Below are 15,352 nucleotides of genomic sequence, written 5' to 3'. Positions count from 1 at the left end.
CCTTCTATCTGACCCTAGCCTACCAAGTCTCATCAGAACTGGCTGCATCATCTTCCTCGATGGCCTGGTTAAGGCTGCTCCTCTCTCAGGGGAAGATCATCAAAGAGCCAGCCACTGAGTTCATGTCAGAGATAGTCCCTGTTCCCCTTACTAGGCAACCCACTTGGAAACTGAGCTGCCATGGACTACATCTGTGCAGGGGTTCTAGGATATCTCCATGCATGGTCCTTGGTTGGAGTATCGTCTCAGAAAAGACCCATGGGCCCAGATTTTTTGGTTCTGTTGCTCCCCTTGTGGAGCTCCTGTCCCCTCCAGTCCTTCCATCTTCCCCTTCTTTCACAAGATTCCCTGCACTCTGCCCAAAGATTGGCTATGAACTTCAGCATCTGCTTTGATATCCTGCTTGGTAGAGTCTTTTAGAGGCCCTCTGTAGTAGGCTCCTGTCCTGTTTCCTCTTTTCTCCATCTTCTGATGTCTATCCCATTTGCCTATCTTCTTCTTCTTCTTTAGTGGTACAGATTTTGTATGTTTATCCTATATTATATGTCTAATATCCACTTACAAGTGAGTATACATACCATGTGTGTCTTTCCACTTTTGGGATACCTCACTCAGGATGATCTTTTCTAGGTCCCACCATTTGCCTGCAAATTTCATGATTTCCTTGTTTTTAATTGCTGAGTAGTATTCCACTGTGTAAATGTGCCACAATTTCTGCATCCATTCCTCAACTGAGGGACATGTGGGTTGTTTCCAGGTTCTGGCTATTACTAATAAAGTTGCTACAAACATGGTTGAATAATGTCCTTGTTGTATACTTGAGCATATTTTGGATATATGCCCAGGAGTGGTATAGCTGGATCTTGAGGAAGCACTATTTCTAATTGTCTGAGAAAGCGCCAGATTGATTTCCAAAGTGGTTGTACAAGTTCTTAAACACCCAGGTGGTAATCTAAAGTACTACTGGATTTCGTTTTGCTTATTTTATTTACTTTTTAAGCTTCTACATTCAGAAAAGTCTTGAAGAGACACAAATTATGTAAACATTACACAGAATAACGTACCTCACAATGCTGGCGAGAAGCCTGGATTTCACATTCATACTTGTTCTTCACAGATTCTAAACAGAGCTCTCTGTAGATCCCTGCAACCAAGCACAATGATTCTGGGTATGCTGGCAATAAAGAGTCGATCAGCAGTACTGCCCCACCGTCTGTCCCCAGCACAGTTCATAAGATGCTCAGTAAGAAAGTCACATGATTCTAACTTTATCCTAAAAGAAAAAAAAAATCAAAACACGAATCAAAGAAGATGAAAAAATTAAGAGTTCCTGAGCTAGGAAGGAAACACAGGGCTACTTTTTGTTCCTACCTTATACTCCTAAGCACACACACTAGAGAGTGATCAAAATAAAAAATACAATCTTTTCTCCTCAGATTTCTCCTAACAGAAAGAGAGACAGACAATATAAACTCTGGTTTCATCATTCAAAAATAACCAAAGGAATAAACAGATACTTTACTCCATCAAAACCACTGTGTGCAAACTATTCTCATCAGAGTCCAAAGCTTCCAAGAAGACTAAGTGTGTAAGCTGCAAGAACACGGAAGGTCGTGGTGAGCGTGCTCCCAACAGGCAGATGCCCACGTGCTACTCTTCCAGAGAATGTAACATGAAGCAGGCAGCACGACCATGAGCATGTGCCCTGCAGAAGTGGCAAGCAGACAAGCTACGTGTGCATACTCAATGCCAAGCCACAGCTGGCCTAGCGATGCCACCATCTGTGCAGTCAGGGAGGGTAGCCGACACCTGGATCTATGCCATCTGCAACACAGTCATCCATACAACACCACAAAATCAAAGTGTCACAAAGTACACGAAATGTCACACGATCCTACCTGCTACCTTTGTGCGAATCTGCATATTTTCTTGTAAAGTTGCCAGTGGTTCCAAATACTCTGGTGCTTTTCCAGCTATGACTTCTTGGAGTTTTGCATCCACCTGACTCAACCGTTCTTTGTAAAGCCTTAACAAGGCAAAAATTAAGACATTGATTAAAAATTTCCAAAAAGAGAAGCAACTTGCCACTCCCTAATAGAGCTCATGTTCCAATAATCTATCAAATGTATTCTTGCCTTGACTGCAATCAGAAAACGCACTTATACATTCCATAATATTAAATTAGATACCAGTCCAGGGTTTGTTTAAATCAGTATCACTCTTTAGTCACAACAAAAAAAAAAAATTCAATTAAATTCCAGGCCCACTGGCCTCAGCCTATTGTCTAAAGCTACTGGAGGAGGAAGTGGGGCAGGAAGATGGTCTGGACTGGGCAACACAACAAGACCCAACTCAAAACAATAAAAGTAAAAGAAAAAGCTTGAAATGACTACTTTGGCACTCTCAACTTGTTTTAATTGAACAACAATAAATAAATTCTAAAAGAAAAGGTTATTTAAACACTGAGCCTAAAAACAAAACAAAACAAAAATAAAACAAGGAAATAACTTTTACTAGTTTGGATATAGATGATATTATTGTCAAAGTAAATCCCTCTCTGTTCTCCATCTTACCTGAAAAAGCACAGTACCATATTAAACCCATTTAATTTGTTGTTTCTGGTATTTTGAGAGTGGGCTCATTATATAACCCAAGCTAGCCAAAACTCAGTAAGTAGCGCAGGCTAGTCTCCATCTCACAATGGTCCTCAACTTCCTGACTGCTAAGATTTCAACTGAGAGTGACTATGCATGGCTTCTATTTAGTGTTTAAAAACAAAGAAGAAAAAGCAATTATGGGGGGTGATCACAGAGTCCATAATCTGGTATATACAACTCAACTAAAAATGATGAAAGTAAAATAAAATGAGTTACTGGATAAAGAAATGAAAAATGAAGCTAAGCAAAGCACCACACAAGCCTGCTACAATCCCAGCATTTGGATAATGGAGGCAGAAAAGACCCCAGTTTGAGGCCAGTTTGGACAATATAGTGAGAAGTCTTCACAGCCTGGACTACCATGTAATAAACTAAAAAAAAAAAAAAAAAAAAAAAAAAGTCAATTGTGGTGGTACACTCTAGTAGGATATGCTAAAAAGGCAGAAGCAGGGGGATTACAAGTTGCAGGGCAGCCTGGGCTACACCTTAGGACCAGTAAGACAGCTCAGTGGGTAAAGGCATTTGCTACCAGAACTGATGACCTGAGTTTGATCCCCAGAACCAACATGGTGAAAAGAGAGAACTGACTCCTGCCACTTTTCCTCTGACAGGCACATGGCATAAGTTCAACTACACATACATATATATTCACATATGTGCACAAAAATAAACACATACCAGAGGACACAGATCCAAGTCCCAGCAACCACCTATAACTCCAGTCTAAAGAGATCTGATTGCCAGCACTCACATGGCAGCTCACAATATCTGTAACTCCAGTCCCAGGGAATCTAATGCCCTCTTTTGGTTTCCACATGCATGTGATACACAGACATACATGCATGCAAAACACACACACACCAAGAATAGTTTTAAACAATGTATTCATAAAGAAAAGGTGACTCGGAGCTATGGTCCTCACTCTGCAACAGTTCCTCCAGAGAAAAGTGCCTATAGTGGAATGCACACATAACACTAAAGGCAAAGGCCTGACTTCACTTACCACTTTTTGATAAACTACAGGAATGAATAAACCTCTCTGGATATCAGTTTTCCCAAGTAAAGTGGAGGTAAGACTGCCTTCTAGCCCTACAGAGCTAATACAAGAAGTAAATTCAGTAACATAGGTGAAAGAGATACATACACAGTATTCAATCAAATTACCAAATAGGAAACTGGAGGACAATACTCTATTTTATTCTTAAAATTTTAAAAAGGATATCTCAGCTGGACCTGGCGAGGCAGAGCTGTAAACCCAGATATACTGGAGCTGGTTAGAAGAAGTACAAAGGCCTGCCTGAGCTATAAGCTGAGTTCAAGGCTAGACTGGGCAACTTAGCAAAACCCCGTCTCAAAAGAAAAAGTAAAAAGCAGGATCTGGGGATACAGCTCAGTGGCAGTGCACTTGCTTATATACAATGCCCTAGGTGCCACCTCCAGTCCCAGAGGAAAAAATCTTTAGCTGATTATTTAACAAAGAAATGACTAATGCAGACTAGAACCAAGTGTGCAGCAATGGAGACACTTGAATCACCAAAACCCACGTGCAAGTCATCTACTCCATTCCAGCCCAAACACTTCCTGGCCTCAGAGCCCAAAGCGGTTAAAGAGACCTCCAGTGAGTAAACAACTGAAGCCTCCTTCACAGTAGATCAGCCCGTCCCCATAAAGCACAGAAGGGAGCACAGCGGGGACCATGTAATTGCTCCTGCGCTAGTAAAAATGATACCACTCAGTGACAGCGGCTTCTGAAGTTAGTACTTACTGATCCTTGAGATCTGTAAACTGCTTCTCCAGATTGGACATTTCATCTAAACACTCCATCCTTCTCCTTTCACAATCTTCATCATCCATTTCTGTTAATAAAAAACAAAAAGGGAAACATCAAAGATAAAACTTCAAGGCAGGCCTGGAGGCACACACTTTTGATCCCAGCGCTTGGGAGGGTCAGGCAGGGGATTAGGAGTTTAAGGCTAGCTATGACTATACGCCACAAAGCAAGTTTGAGGCCAGCCTGGGATACATGAGACCCTGTCTGAAAAAACAAAAACAAAAAGATAAAACTGTTTCAAATAGATCTGAAGTTAGTCCAAATAGGGAAAAAAATGTTATAATATGAAATTGGACATCCATGGTCTGTGTTAAACCTTAAAGAAAAATAAATCACTCTTATCCAAAATAATTATTACAGTAGAATTAATTTAATGTCAGATTAAAGATCCAGAAGTCTCTAGAGTTTCTAATGTTTATCCATTTTCCAATCTTTAAGGACTTTAAAAGCTATGAATGAAGAATGAAGTCAATGAAGTAATTAACCCACTTTTGATTTTACACTAATTCTTGAGAACTCAGACTATGTTTGTAAAATGTCAATATTATTCAAAAAACACATTTGGAATAATTCTATCTTCACAACTATAACATGTCAGCTGTGGGTGAATACTGCTCTTGCAGAGGACTCAAATTCAGTTCTCAGAAATCATGCCATGGCTACAACTGCCTGTAACTCCAGTTCCAGGGGGATTTGATGCCCCAAACATAGCCTCCAAACATAGCATACACATTCACATGATTTAATCTTTTTAATATTAAAATATGAAATACAGATGGAAGAGAAGGGGCCACATGGCTGATTATGCCATCACACAAAAAGCAACTAATAGCTAGGCAGCACGGTGGTGTGTGCCTTTGATTCAGCACTTGGGAGGCAGAGGCAGTCAGACCTGAGTTAGAGGCCAGCTTGCTCTACATAGGGAGTTCCAGGCCAGCCAGGGCTATAGAGTGAAACTGTGTCAACAACAAAAAGCAGACTAATCCGTTACGTTCATCTTAAGGAATCGTGACCTGCCACTAACCCTTTTACTGTTCCCTCTCTCCAGATTATTGTCAGTCAACCAGAGAGCAAATGAGGAAAAAGATAAGCCAACTTTTAATGACAGCAACTATTAATTACCAGGTCTGTCCTATGTTCACATCTTCTGTTTTTATATTGTATATAGGTAACACATCAAAATATCAGAGGCACAAACTAATCTGCATCTTGATCTTCATCAAATAAATATCAAACTATACCCAGGCGCTGGTGGCACACACTTTTAATCACAGCACTTGGGAGGCACAGGCAAGTGGATCTTTTGAGTTTGAGGCCAGCCTGGTCTGCAGAGTGAGTTCCAGGACAGGCAGGGCTATACAGAGAAACCATGTCTCGAAAACAACAACAATAGGTCAAAGTATGAGAAATAGAGTTGCAGCATGTACAGTCATGTTCATATAGCAAGGAAATAGATGATGATAATTTTCTAAAACAAATTTAAAATATTTCTGCCTCTTAATAGCCTATTCTGTTGCTCTTGCAAACTCAGTCCCTTGGCTGAAGACATAACTCAGGAGGGGAACACATGCCCAAGCTGTTTAAGGCCCAGGGTTTGACAGGGAGCAGGAGGAACATGGTTGGCACACATGATTGCACACATGATTGCACACAAAACACTTGGTCCCTCAAATTTTCTTATCTTCCAAGTTCTGTAGAAAGTTTCTGTGCCCATAGCATCTGCTCAGTACCGAAGTTTGAGAGAAAAAAACTGGGACGTGTAAATTGCAAGATGTAGTAGAATAAAAATGATAGGAGGAAAAGTAAAACTACAAAATGCAGTGAAATGATTTACTTGCACTTAAAATTGACTTTTAGTTAAGATTATTATTATGATCTTTGTAAATTATGTTATTTTCTAGGATGAGATTTTTTTGTACATGTTAAAAATCATAAATATTAGGCATATTAACAACATAAACATTAGAAGGGGAAAATTATAACCCATGCAATTTGATGAGATCCTGGCTCCCATTAAAACTCAAAAACACGTGCTGGGGAGATGATGGCTCGGGGCCCTGAGCATGCTGTTCTTGCAGAGAACCAAAGCTGGGTGCCCAGCACTCACACTAGGCAGCTCACAAGCAGTTGTTAACTCCAGCTCCAGGAGATCCAATGCCCTCTTTTGGACTCCACGGGCACCTTCACTCACACACCCATACCCACACACAGACACACACATATATGTACAATTAAAGGCAAAATCTTTAAAAAAAAAAACAAAAAAAAAACTTGAATATAGAACTTTTTTGCTCCTGGGTACATAGCACGACCCTGTCCTCTATATCCCCACACACACCCCAAATAAACTTTGAAGAACTATATTCACAGAGTATAAATGCAACTTATAATCCCTACTTTGTGTTAAATAATTGGCTAATTTTAAAGTCTCACCAGTGTCCCTGACTAGGCAGATGACCTCAGAATTAGTCTTCTCATCCTAGCTGAGAGCCAACACTACATTTCCAGCTGTCGGTGCAGACAGCCTCACATAACAGACCACATACTTAGCAAAGATATGCATAGCACACCTTCTCTTCCCTCTTCAAGCGCACTCCTTCCTTTCCCCTTAGTTGGCGCCCCCAGCCCTCCCCCGTAAGAGCTCTCCTCTCACCTTCATTACTAAACTTGTACTCATCAATTTTGTTTTTCCCTTTGAAATCTCTCACAGGTTCAGCATTCTCTGCCGTTTTCCAGCTTGTTGATCTCCCAACCAAACTAGTTTTCTCATTCCTCAACAAGCGCTGAACTCTGGCCTTTGCACTTTTTCTTACATTCCTTCTCCTATATGAACTTTCCACTCTAACTATCCCAACCCAAATCCTTCAAGACTAGGCAGTCCCACTTTCTTCAAATGAACATGCTGGCCACTCAGTTCTGGAAGTACCTTCCCTGTCTGAATTCCTACAGCATTACTTAACATTCAATCGTTTATTTGACGACTTAATCAAGTAGTAACTTACAAGTTTTTTTACATTTTTTTATTAACTCTTTGAAAATGTCATGCAGTTCTTTAGACACATTCACTCTCCCCCCCAACTCCTCCAGATCCACCCCAATCTCCCTAACTACACGACTTCAAGTCCTCTGCTTCAAGTCCTCTACTTTTTTTCTTTCTTTCTTTCTTTCTTTTTTTCTAAACCATGGAGTTCAATTTGTTTTGCCTAACTATTCTTGGGTTGGAGCCTGCCCTGGTGCGTGGCTGACTTACCAAGGGTCATGCTTTTAAAGAAAACTGACTCTCGGACAGATGTGATGGCTCCCCTGCCCACCTCCACCCCTCCATACTGGGATTTCTTTTCTTTTCTTTTTTCTGGATTGAGCCTGCCCAGGTCTTGTGCATGCTGTCACAACTGCCATGAGTTAGGATGTTCCTATGTTGAGTACGGGAAACACTGTTCCTCAACTGGGAGAAGAGAACTATATATTTCGACCTCGTGCGCGCTAGTGCCCACTGCTGAAGAGAAGGTCTCCCTCCTACATTTTTACTTTGGGATGGCTGACTTACTGACACTGCCTTCTTCCACAGACTGCACTCTGACAGCAAACCTGGGTCAAGGTGTGGAGTGATAACACACTGTCACTAACCTGTTATCAACACTTCCCTTTACATGGTCAAAACCAGGATGAGACAAAGAAGCCATCCTCAGTCTCTGTCATATGGTCAGACGGAAAAGGGTCCAGGAACCCAGAGTTCCATTCGTGTTTTTAATGACCATTATTAAAGATTTACACAATTTATTTGTAGTGTTAATCTACCTCCCCCATTTAAAAAAAAAAAAAACCATGAAATATAAGTAAAGGGGTCAGAAACAGCCCAAAGTTACAAAATAATGAACACTCGAGGATTCTGGGAATGTCAACACTGCCCACACTGTCCAGATTAAAACCCGATAAAGATTCGAAATCATCGCTCAGGCTGGTCTCTTGTTGGGCTTGAAAACTTTAGGGACCTACTATGAGCCGGACAGTTCCCAAGCCAGTCCCCTCGAGAGCACTGATGACAGCACCGTCGACGGGCTGACCTAAAAGCGAAGGTTAATGAGCTTCAAGCCCACCAACGACCAGGGCAAATGTATCCTCAGCCCGCACAGACGCTGACACGGCTACAGACGCCGGCGAGGCTGACGGGGACTGAGAAGAGGTCGCCGGCTGGAGGAAAGGGACATTTCCAGGTCTTCCAGACCAGCCAGCGGGGCATTCCACTCCCGGGCCAGGAGCCCGAGGGCACTGCCGGGCGTCCCCAGGGCGGGCCCCACGGCGGACAGAACGGCCTGGGGTCCGCCAGCCCGCGCTCGCCGCGTCCGCCGGGAGCCGCGCCGGCGGCGCCCGCAGCCCCGGGCCCGGAGGCCGAGCCAGTCCCCGCCCCTTCCCCGTCTCCCCGCCCCGCGCTCGCAGCAGGACGCGCCGCCCGGCGGGAGCCCCGCGGCCTGGTGCGCGCCCGGCGCGGGGGACCCGGCGTCCCCGCCCCGCGGGGTCGCGCACCTGAGCTGTCCCCATCCTCGGAGACCGACGAGCTCTCGGTGTCCTCGTCTTCGGAGCTGCTCCCCTCGTTCTCCGCGTAGTCCACCTCCATCTCATCGTGATGATTCGTCTCCTTCTTGTCCCCTCGGGAGTGGACCGGCATTTTCCAGCCGCGCCGTCGCTTCCCACTCCCTGCTCCCAGCCCGGCCACTGCCGCTTCAGTGAAGGGCGCGCCGAACGCCCCGACCCACCCGGCCGCCGAGCCCGTTCCGAAACCCTCGACTCCTCCCCACCCCCGGCCGGGGCCTCACAACCTAACCCGCAGGCTGTGCGCTGTGAGCTCTGCCATTGGTCGAGGCTGGCCCGGAGCTGGGGGGCGTGGCTTGCCTTAAAAGGCGTACGATTGGTTGTTCGTGATTACAGCAAGGTCTTCCGGTGTATGTCGGGAGTTGTAGTCCTTAGGCCTCAGCGCTTCAGGGTCTGTGGGCTTCTAAGATTCAGCTGCCTGAATCACTTCTAACTTCGGACTTCAAGTCCCACAAGGCAGGAAAGCTGACATTCTGGAACGCAGTTTATAAACTAAACAGAAACAGATTGTGCAGGTTTGGTCTGTACTTATTCTTTTCCCGCCAAGTGGCTGTCTGATCTGCCTGCCTATGTGAAAAGGTCCTTTGCCTAAAGAGTCTTTGCATACTGCTTGAGCCTGAAGAGCTGCAGAATCTTCTCTTCTACGTTAGTGATACCTTTATTACCGCGAATAAACTATTAAATTGAATTGCATGTGTAAGAAATGATTCATACTTTTTTTTAATTTCACAAAGAAATTTTAATTCTTCTTAAAAATTTTACAGCCAAAAATACAGAGAGGAAGTTATAAAACTTGATAATGAAATCCAGCATTTTTGCATTTTTTAAATGGAAGATGCCACCAATTGATTTAATTTCGGGTTCCAATGAAAAGTACATGTTTGACTTAAAAAGACGCCTTTTTTTTTTTTCAAGGACAAGATATATAGAAAAGTAGGACTCAGTAACTACCATGATAACTGTAACTCATAATAGCTGGCCGCTTTCAGTTTATGTCAAGTTGTCTTGGTGAGTTCATTGCATGGGTAAGATGACTTGAATTTTCAGTTTAATAGCCCTGAGGTTATTGGAGTATGTATTATGGCCATTTTGTAAACATGGAAGTCATTTCCAGACTTTTTGGGTTTTGGTTTTGGTTTGGTTTGGGGGCGGTGTTTGTTTTGTTTGGTTTTTCGAGAGGGTTTTCTGTGTAGCCTTGGCTGTACTGGAACTCACTCTGTAGATCAGGCTGGCCTCAAACTTATAGAGATCGGCCTGTCTCTGCCTCCCAAGTTCTGGGATTAAAGGCCTACACACCACCACCACCCAGCTTCCAGACAAATCTTAAAACTATATTTTAAGATAAGAGTGCAGTAATCTCCAATTGGAAGGAGGAGTTAAGAAGGTCACAAATACAAAATAGCTACATTTGAAGCCAGATTGTCTACTCGAGATGCTGCTTTAAAAACGAGTGAAAAACTGTATCATACCATTCATAAGAGTAATTTACCATTGAAAGATATTTCATAAAATGAGCTAGAGATAGCTCAACACTTAAGAGAAAGTTCTGCTTTCACAGGGGACCAGAGTTTGGGTCCCAGCACCCTCATCAAGCTTCATATACACATGCCTACACACAGACTGATACATAAACTTTAAAATAATATAAACAAACAAACAAACAAACAAATAAATCTTGCAGCTGGGTGTGGTGGTGCACACATTTAATCCCAGCACTCAGGAGCAGAGGCAGGCAAATCTCTCTGGGTTCAAGGACAGCCTGGTCTACAAAGCGAGTGCAGGACAGCCAAAACTACACAAAGAAACCCTGTCTCAAAAAAACAAATAATAATAATAAATCTTTAAGAAAGTTGTCAGGGGCTAGAAGCAGGGGTTAAGAGTACTTATTCTTGCAATGGACATGGGTTCAGTTCCCAGCACAACTAAGGCCAGTTTCAAAGGAGCCAATGCGCTCTGACCTCTGTGGGCATCATACATGCAAGTGGTTCACACATATACATGCAGGCAAAACACTAAATTATATAAAATTAATAAATCCAAAATAAAAATTTAAATATTCTTTTCATAAAACAGTGCCTCACACAGCATTTCTTTCTCAGAAATGAGATCCAAAGGCACTTGACCACATGTGATAACAACATCCAATCATAACTACATTGAAAGTTAGGTTTAAAATTTTTTGTCTTTGTTTTTTGTTTGTTTGTTTGTCTTTAAAAAGATAGTGTTTCTCTATGTAACAATCCTGGCTGTCCTGGACTTGCTTTGAAGACGAGGCTGGCCTGGAACTCACCTGCCTCTGCCTCCCTGAGTGCTGGGATAGCTTTGTAATTTAATGACAGAAAACATTTCAAGAGCTGTCCATTTTCTGCATGGTAAAAATCCAAGTTAGAGACTTCTATTATTTTGTGTCTATCAATCCAGTCTATTGCTTCTAGATAAAATTTGGAAAAAAACAAAAGCTCTCTTTACGGTTGCTAAGGGCATGAACTGGTTCCCCCTCCATTTCTTTGCACATTCCATTCTTTCTGCAAGCCCCTCTTTCTCCTTTTCTCTTGCAAAGCCTCTTTGTTTCAACTCATGTCACCACCAGCATCTCCACCATTTCATATGCTTTTGTGTCCCACCCACCGCAACACTGTCCTTTTCCTCCCTATCAGACTAGTCAGCCAGTGTGAAGCACCTAAAGGATTATGGGTTCCTCGAGAATAAGGGGTTGTTTTAGTCAAGTATGAAAATATAAGCCAAAGGAAAGTTTATGTGTGTGGCCAACCTCCATGTTACAACCAGCCTGTCATTAGGACCTGGGGATTTTAGCCTAACGACATCAAGCCTTCCAATTTTCAAGATGACCTAAGCTTGGGACTTCCTATGGAATGTCAAGATACAAGCACTGGCTCAGATGAAGTTTTTGGTTTGTTATGAGCAAGTTTGTTGGACCTTATTCTTGAGAAAGAAATGCTGTGTGATGTGCTGTGGTCTTGCTGGCCTTGAACTCGTGGCATTCTCTTCTCTTCCTGAGAGCTGGGATATTATTGGCACCACCACTCCCGGCCTTGGGTTCTGCTTCTTAAATGCAGATCAAATAAAAACAGCTGTAGGCAAAAGTCACTGGCTCCAGTTAACCCTTGTCATGCCAGTGAGCGGAGACTGTGCTAGATAACACTGAGGGTTCAGGTTGCAGTGCTACCTGCTTTAAATCTGAGAGTTAACTTCACAGATGAGGAAACTGAGGCACCGAGGAGGTCGATTAGCTTAGCTCACCAAGGCCAACCAGGTAAGAACTAACATTAAGTAGTGTGATATCAGAGCTTGCATACACTCTCTCGGCATACAGCAGTCCTCAAGTGGGTGTTGTCTGTTTCTGCTGTTCAAGGAGAAGCAGAAGGAGCCAGGCATGGTGCCTTTATACCTGTAACGCTGGCAGCTCCAGAGGCTGGGCAAGAGGTCTGCCACAAGTTTGAGGCCAGCCTCAAACAGAAGGAAGTTAGAGCGCAAGAGGCATGGATTCAAGCCAGGCTTCTCTCAATAACTCAGCAGTAAACTTGACAAAACAGAATCCCTGGTAAGTTATAAAATAAGAAGCTTATATAATCTTATCTCTAAAATCCTTTCCAAGTCTCAAATTCTTGCCATAGGCTGGAAAGATAGCTTGATGGGTAAAGCACTTACTTGCAGTGAAAGTGTAAGGACTGGAATTCATATACCCAGAATCTAAGCAGAGACCAGGCAGGCATAGCAGCTACATGTAATCCCAATGCTAAGGAAACAGAGACATAGAATCCTGGGCTATCTAGAGGCTGAATCAGTGAGCTCTGAGTTCAAGAGAGAGAATGCACCTCAATGTCTACAAAGGAAAGCAACAGAGGAACACATTCAACATGAGCCTCTGTTCTCCATATGTACCTACAGACACGTGTGAACTTTTGCTGGCTGGTCTTATGCCAACTTGACATACAAACTAGAGTTATCTGAAAGGAGAAAGCATTAATTGAGAAAATGCCTCCCAAGAGATCTGGCTGTACGGCATTTTTAAAATTAATTATCAATGGGTGAGGGCCCAGCCCATCGTGGGTGGTTCCATTCCTGGGCTGGTGGTTCTGGGTTCCATAAGAAAGCAGGCTGAACAAGCCATGGGAAGCAAGCCAGTAAGCAGCACCCCACCACGGCCTCTGCAACAGTCTGCCTCCAGGATTCTGCCTTGATTGAGCTGCTGTTCAGAATTCCTTAATGGCAATATAGAAGCATAAGCCAAATAAATCTTTTCCTCCCCAACTTACTTTTTGGTCATGGTGTTGAAAAAAAAAAAACCTTAAATTAATACCATACACACTACATAAAAACATCTTTAAATTTTTCATAATTTTCTAAGATTTTATTTTTCATTATGTGGTCAGGTCCACCCCTTACATTGCCCTTCCTGTGGTTTCCCTCCAGAACCTACAGTGCTTGGTTATTCTTGTTGCTACTTTATTTTATTAATAATAATTTTATTTTGTATAACTCTGTACAGCTCTGGCTGGGTGGAAATGACTATGTAGATCAAGCTGGCCTCAAACTCACAGAGATCTGCCTTCATTATTTTCTCCACCCTGAGTGCTGGGATTGAAGGATCCAGACACTGCGCTTCAGTTTCAATGACCTTTAACTATTCTTTTTTTTTTTTAATACCAAAGGTACTTGCATACATTATAAATTGATTTTTTTTTTTTGAGACAAGGTTTCTCTGTGTAGCTCTGGTTACACAGGAACTCACAATGTAGACTCAGTTGTCCTCAAACTCAGAGCTCTACCTGCCTCTGCCTCTTGAATGTTGAAAGTAAATGCATGTGCCACCACTGCTTGGCTTTTTCCAGATCTAATGATTGATTAGCTGTATGAATATTGTTCATGCTGTTGACGAGCATTTAGATTGCTTCCAGTGTTTCCACTATTTAAAATAGTCTTACTTTGCTAAGTTCAGAGTGTTTGGTAACTATTTTGACAAATGACCTAGAGCAGCCACAGTATCAGTATTAAGGTGATTTTTTTTTCAAAGATTGTTTTATTATGTATACAATGTTCTATCTGCATGTACAGCCGCACACCAGAGGAGGGCAGCAGATCTCATTATAGATGGTTGTGAGCCACCATGTGGTTGCTGGGAATTGAACTCAGGACCTCTGGAAGAACAGCCAGTGCTCTGAGCCAGCTCTCCAGCCTGGGTGATTTTTTCTTTTCTTTTCTTTTCTTTTCTTTTCTTTTCTTTTCTTTTCTTTTCTTTTCTTTTTTTTTCTTTTCTTTTCTTTCCTTTTCTTTTCTTTTCTTTCTTCTTTTGTTCACATTTTTAAGATACTGCCTAATTGATGCATAAATTTGTCAACCAGATACGATGATACTAGAATATACCCTCCCAGTTTATAGTATTTTTGAGCTTTCAGAGTCAAGGAAAACTGCATTTTATTATATTTTGAAGTATATTCTAAGTCTCATAGTAACATAAGTATAATTCAAGTTTTTACTTTCTGTGGTGCAGACTTGACAAACTGGAGACTCTGAAGTAGGTATCCCAAAATTGTACCAGTCGCTTTTATGTGCTGCATATAATTCGTAAAAGTAAAAGTTATACGCAATTCTCTATTCTTCTAGGGGAACACAGTGGATGGATCATCATGAAAAAATATAACTTTATAATTCTCAAAAGATAAAACTTAGTTGCCCGAGTGAACTCTGTTGCATGACTCTCTTAGCCCACATGCATGAGAATCTCTCTACTCCAGAGTCTCCAGACTGGATTATGTTTACACAAAGACTGTCACAGCGAAGGGGGGAGGAAGAAAACATTAAAACTTGTATTTGTTGACCAATAAAACCTTGTTCAACTTCCTTAACCATCAAGGGGACACAAACTAGAACAACACTGACATTTTACCTCATACCAGTCAGAATGGCTATTTCCAAGAAAGCAAAAAACTACTGTTGGTGAAGATGTAGGGAGCAGAGGGACTCTTACAACATGCAGATGGGAATGAAAAGTGATGCAGCCACCATAGAAGGTGACATAGAGGTTCCAAAAGCAAACAGACAAAACAAAACCAAAAGTAGCATTAAAACATGAGCTGGGTGTAGTACCGCATGCCTATAATCCCAGCACTTGGGAAGCAGTGGCGTGAGAATTGCTGCAAGCTCAGAACTAGGCGAGTCTACACACCAAGGCCCAGGCCACCTAAGACTACCCAATGAGGCTATGTCTTAAAACCAAACCAAACCAAAACAAAAACCTGCCATATGACCACTC

General features: G+C 42.4%; 1 protein-coding gene across 2 annotated transcripts in view; it reads right to left on the bottom strand.

Annotated features, from left to right (window-relative positions):
• The window catches only part of Brms1l (BRMS1 like transcriptional repressor), a 32,374-nt gene extending 23,035 nt beyond the window's left edge, over positions 1-9,339 (bottom strand). Inside the window, exons 1-4 of one of the 2 annotated variants that reach the window (XM_060387518.1) lie at positions 9,013-9,339; positions 4,423-4,513; positions 1,899-2,026; positions 1,065-1,144 (exon numbers count right to left, since the gene is read on the bottom strand). In XM_060387518.1, the coding sequence (XP_060243501.1) occupies positions 1,065-1,144; positions 1,899-2,026; positions 4,423-4,513; positions 9,013-9,154 (441 nt within the window). In that variant the 5' untranslated portion in view covers positions 9,155-9,339. The remainder of the gene's footprint in view (positions 1-1,064; positions 1,145-1,898; positions 2,027-4,422; positions 4,514-9,012) is intronic. The other variant, XM_021655020.2, reaches the window with a different exon arrangement.
• Between the last annotated feature and the right edge of the window lie 6,013 nt (positions 9,340-15,352).

This window comes from Meriones unguiculatus, chromosome 7, assembly GCF_030254825.1.
Source record: "Meriones unguiculatus strain TT.TT164.6M chromosome 7, Bangor_MerUng_6.1, whole genome shotgun sequence".
Taxonomy (NCBI): domain Eukaryota; kingdom Metazoa; phylum Chordata; class Mammalia; order Rodentia; family Muridae; genus Meriones; species Meriones unguiculatus.
The sequence above is the reverse complement of the archived record's forward strand: the minus strand, read 5'-3'. Positions and strand labels throughout refer to the sequence as shown.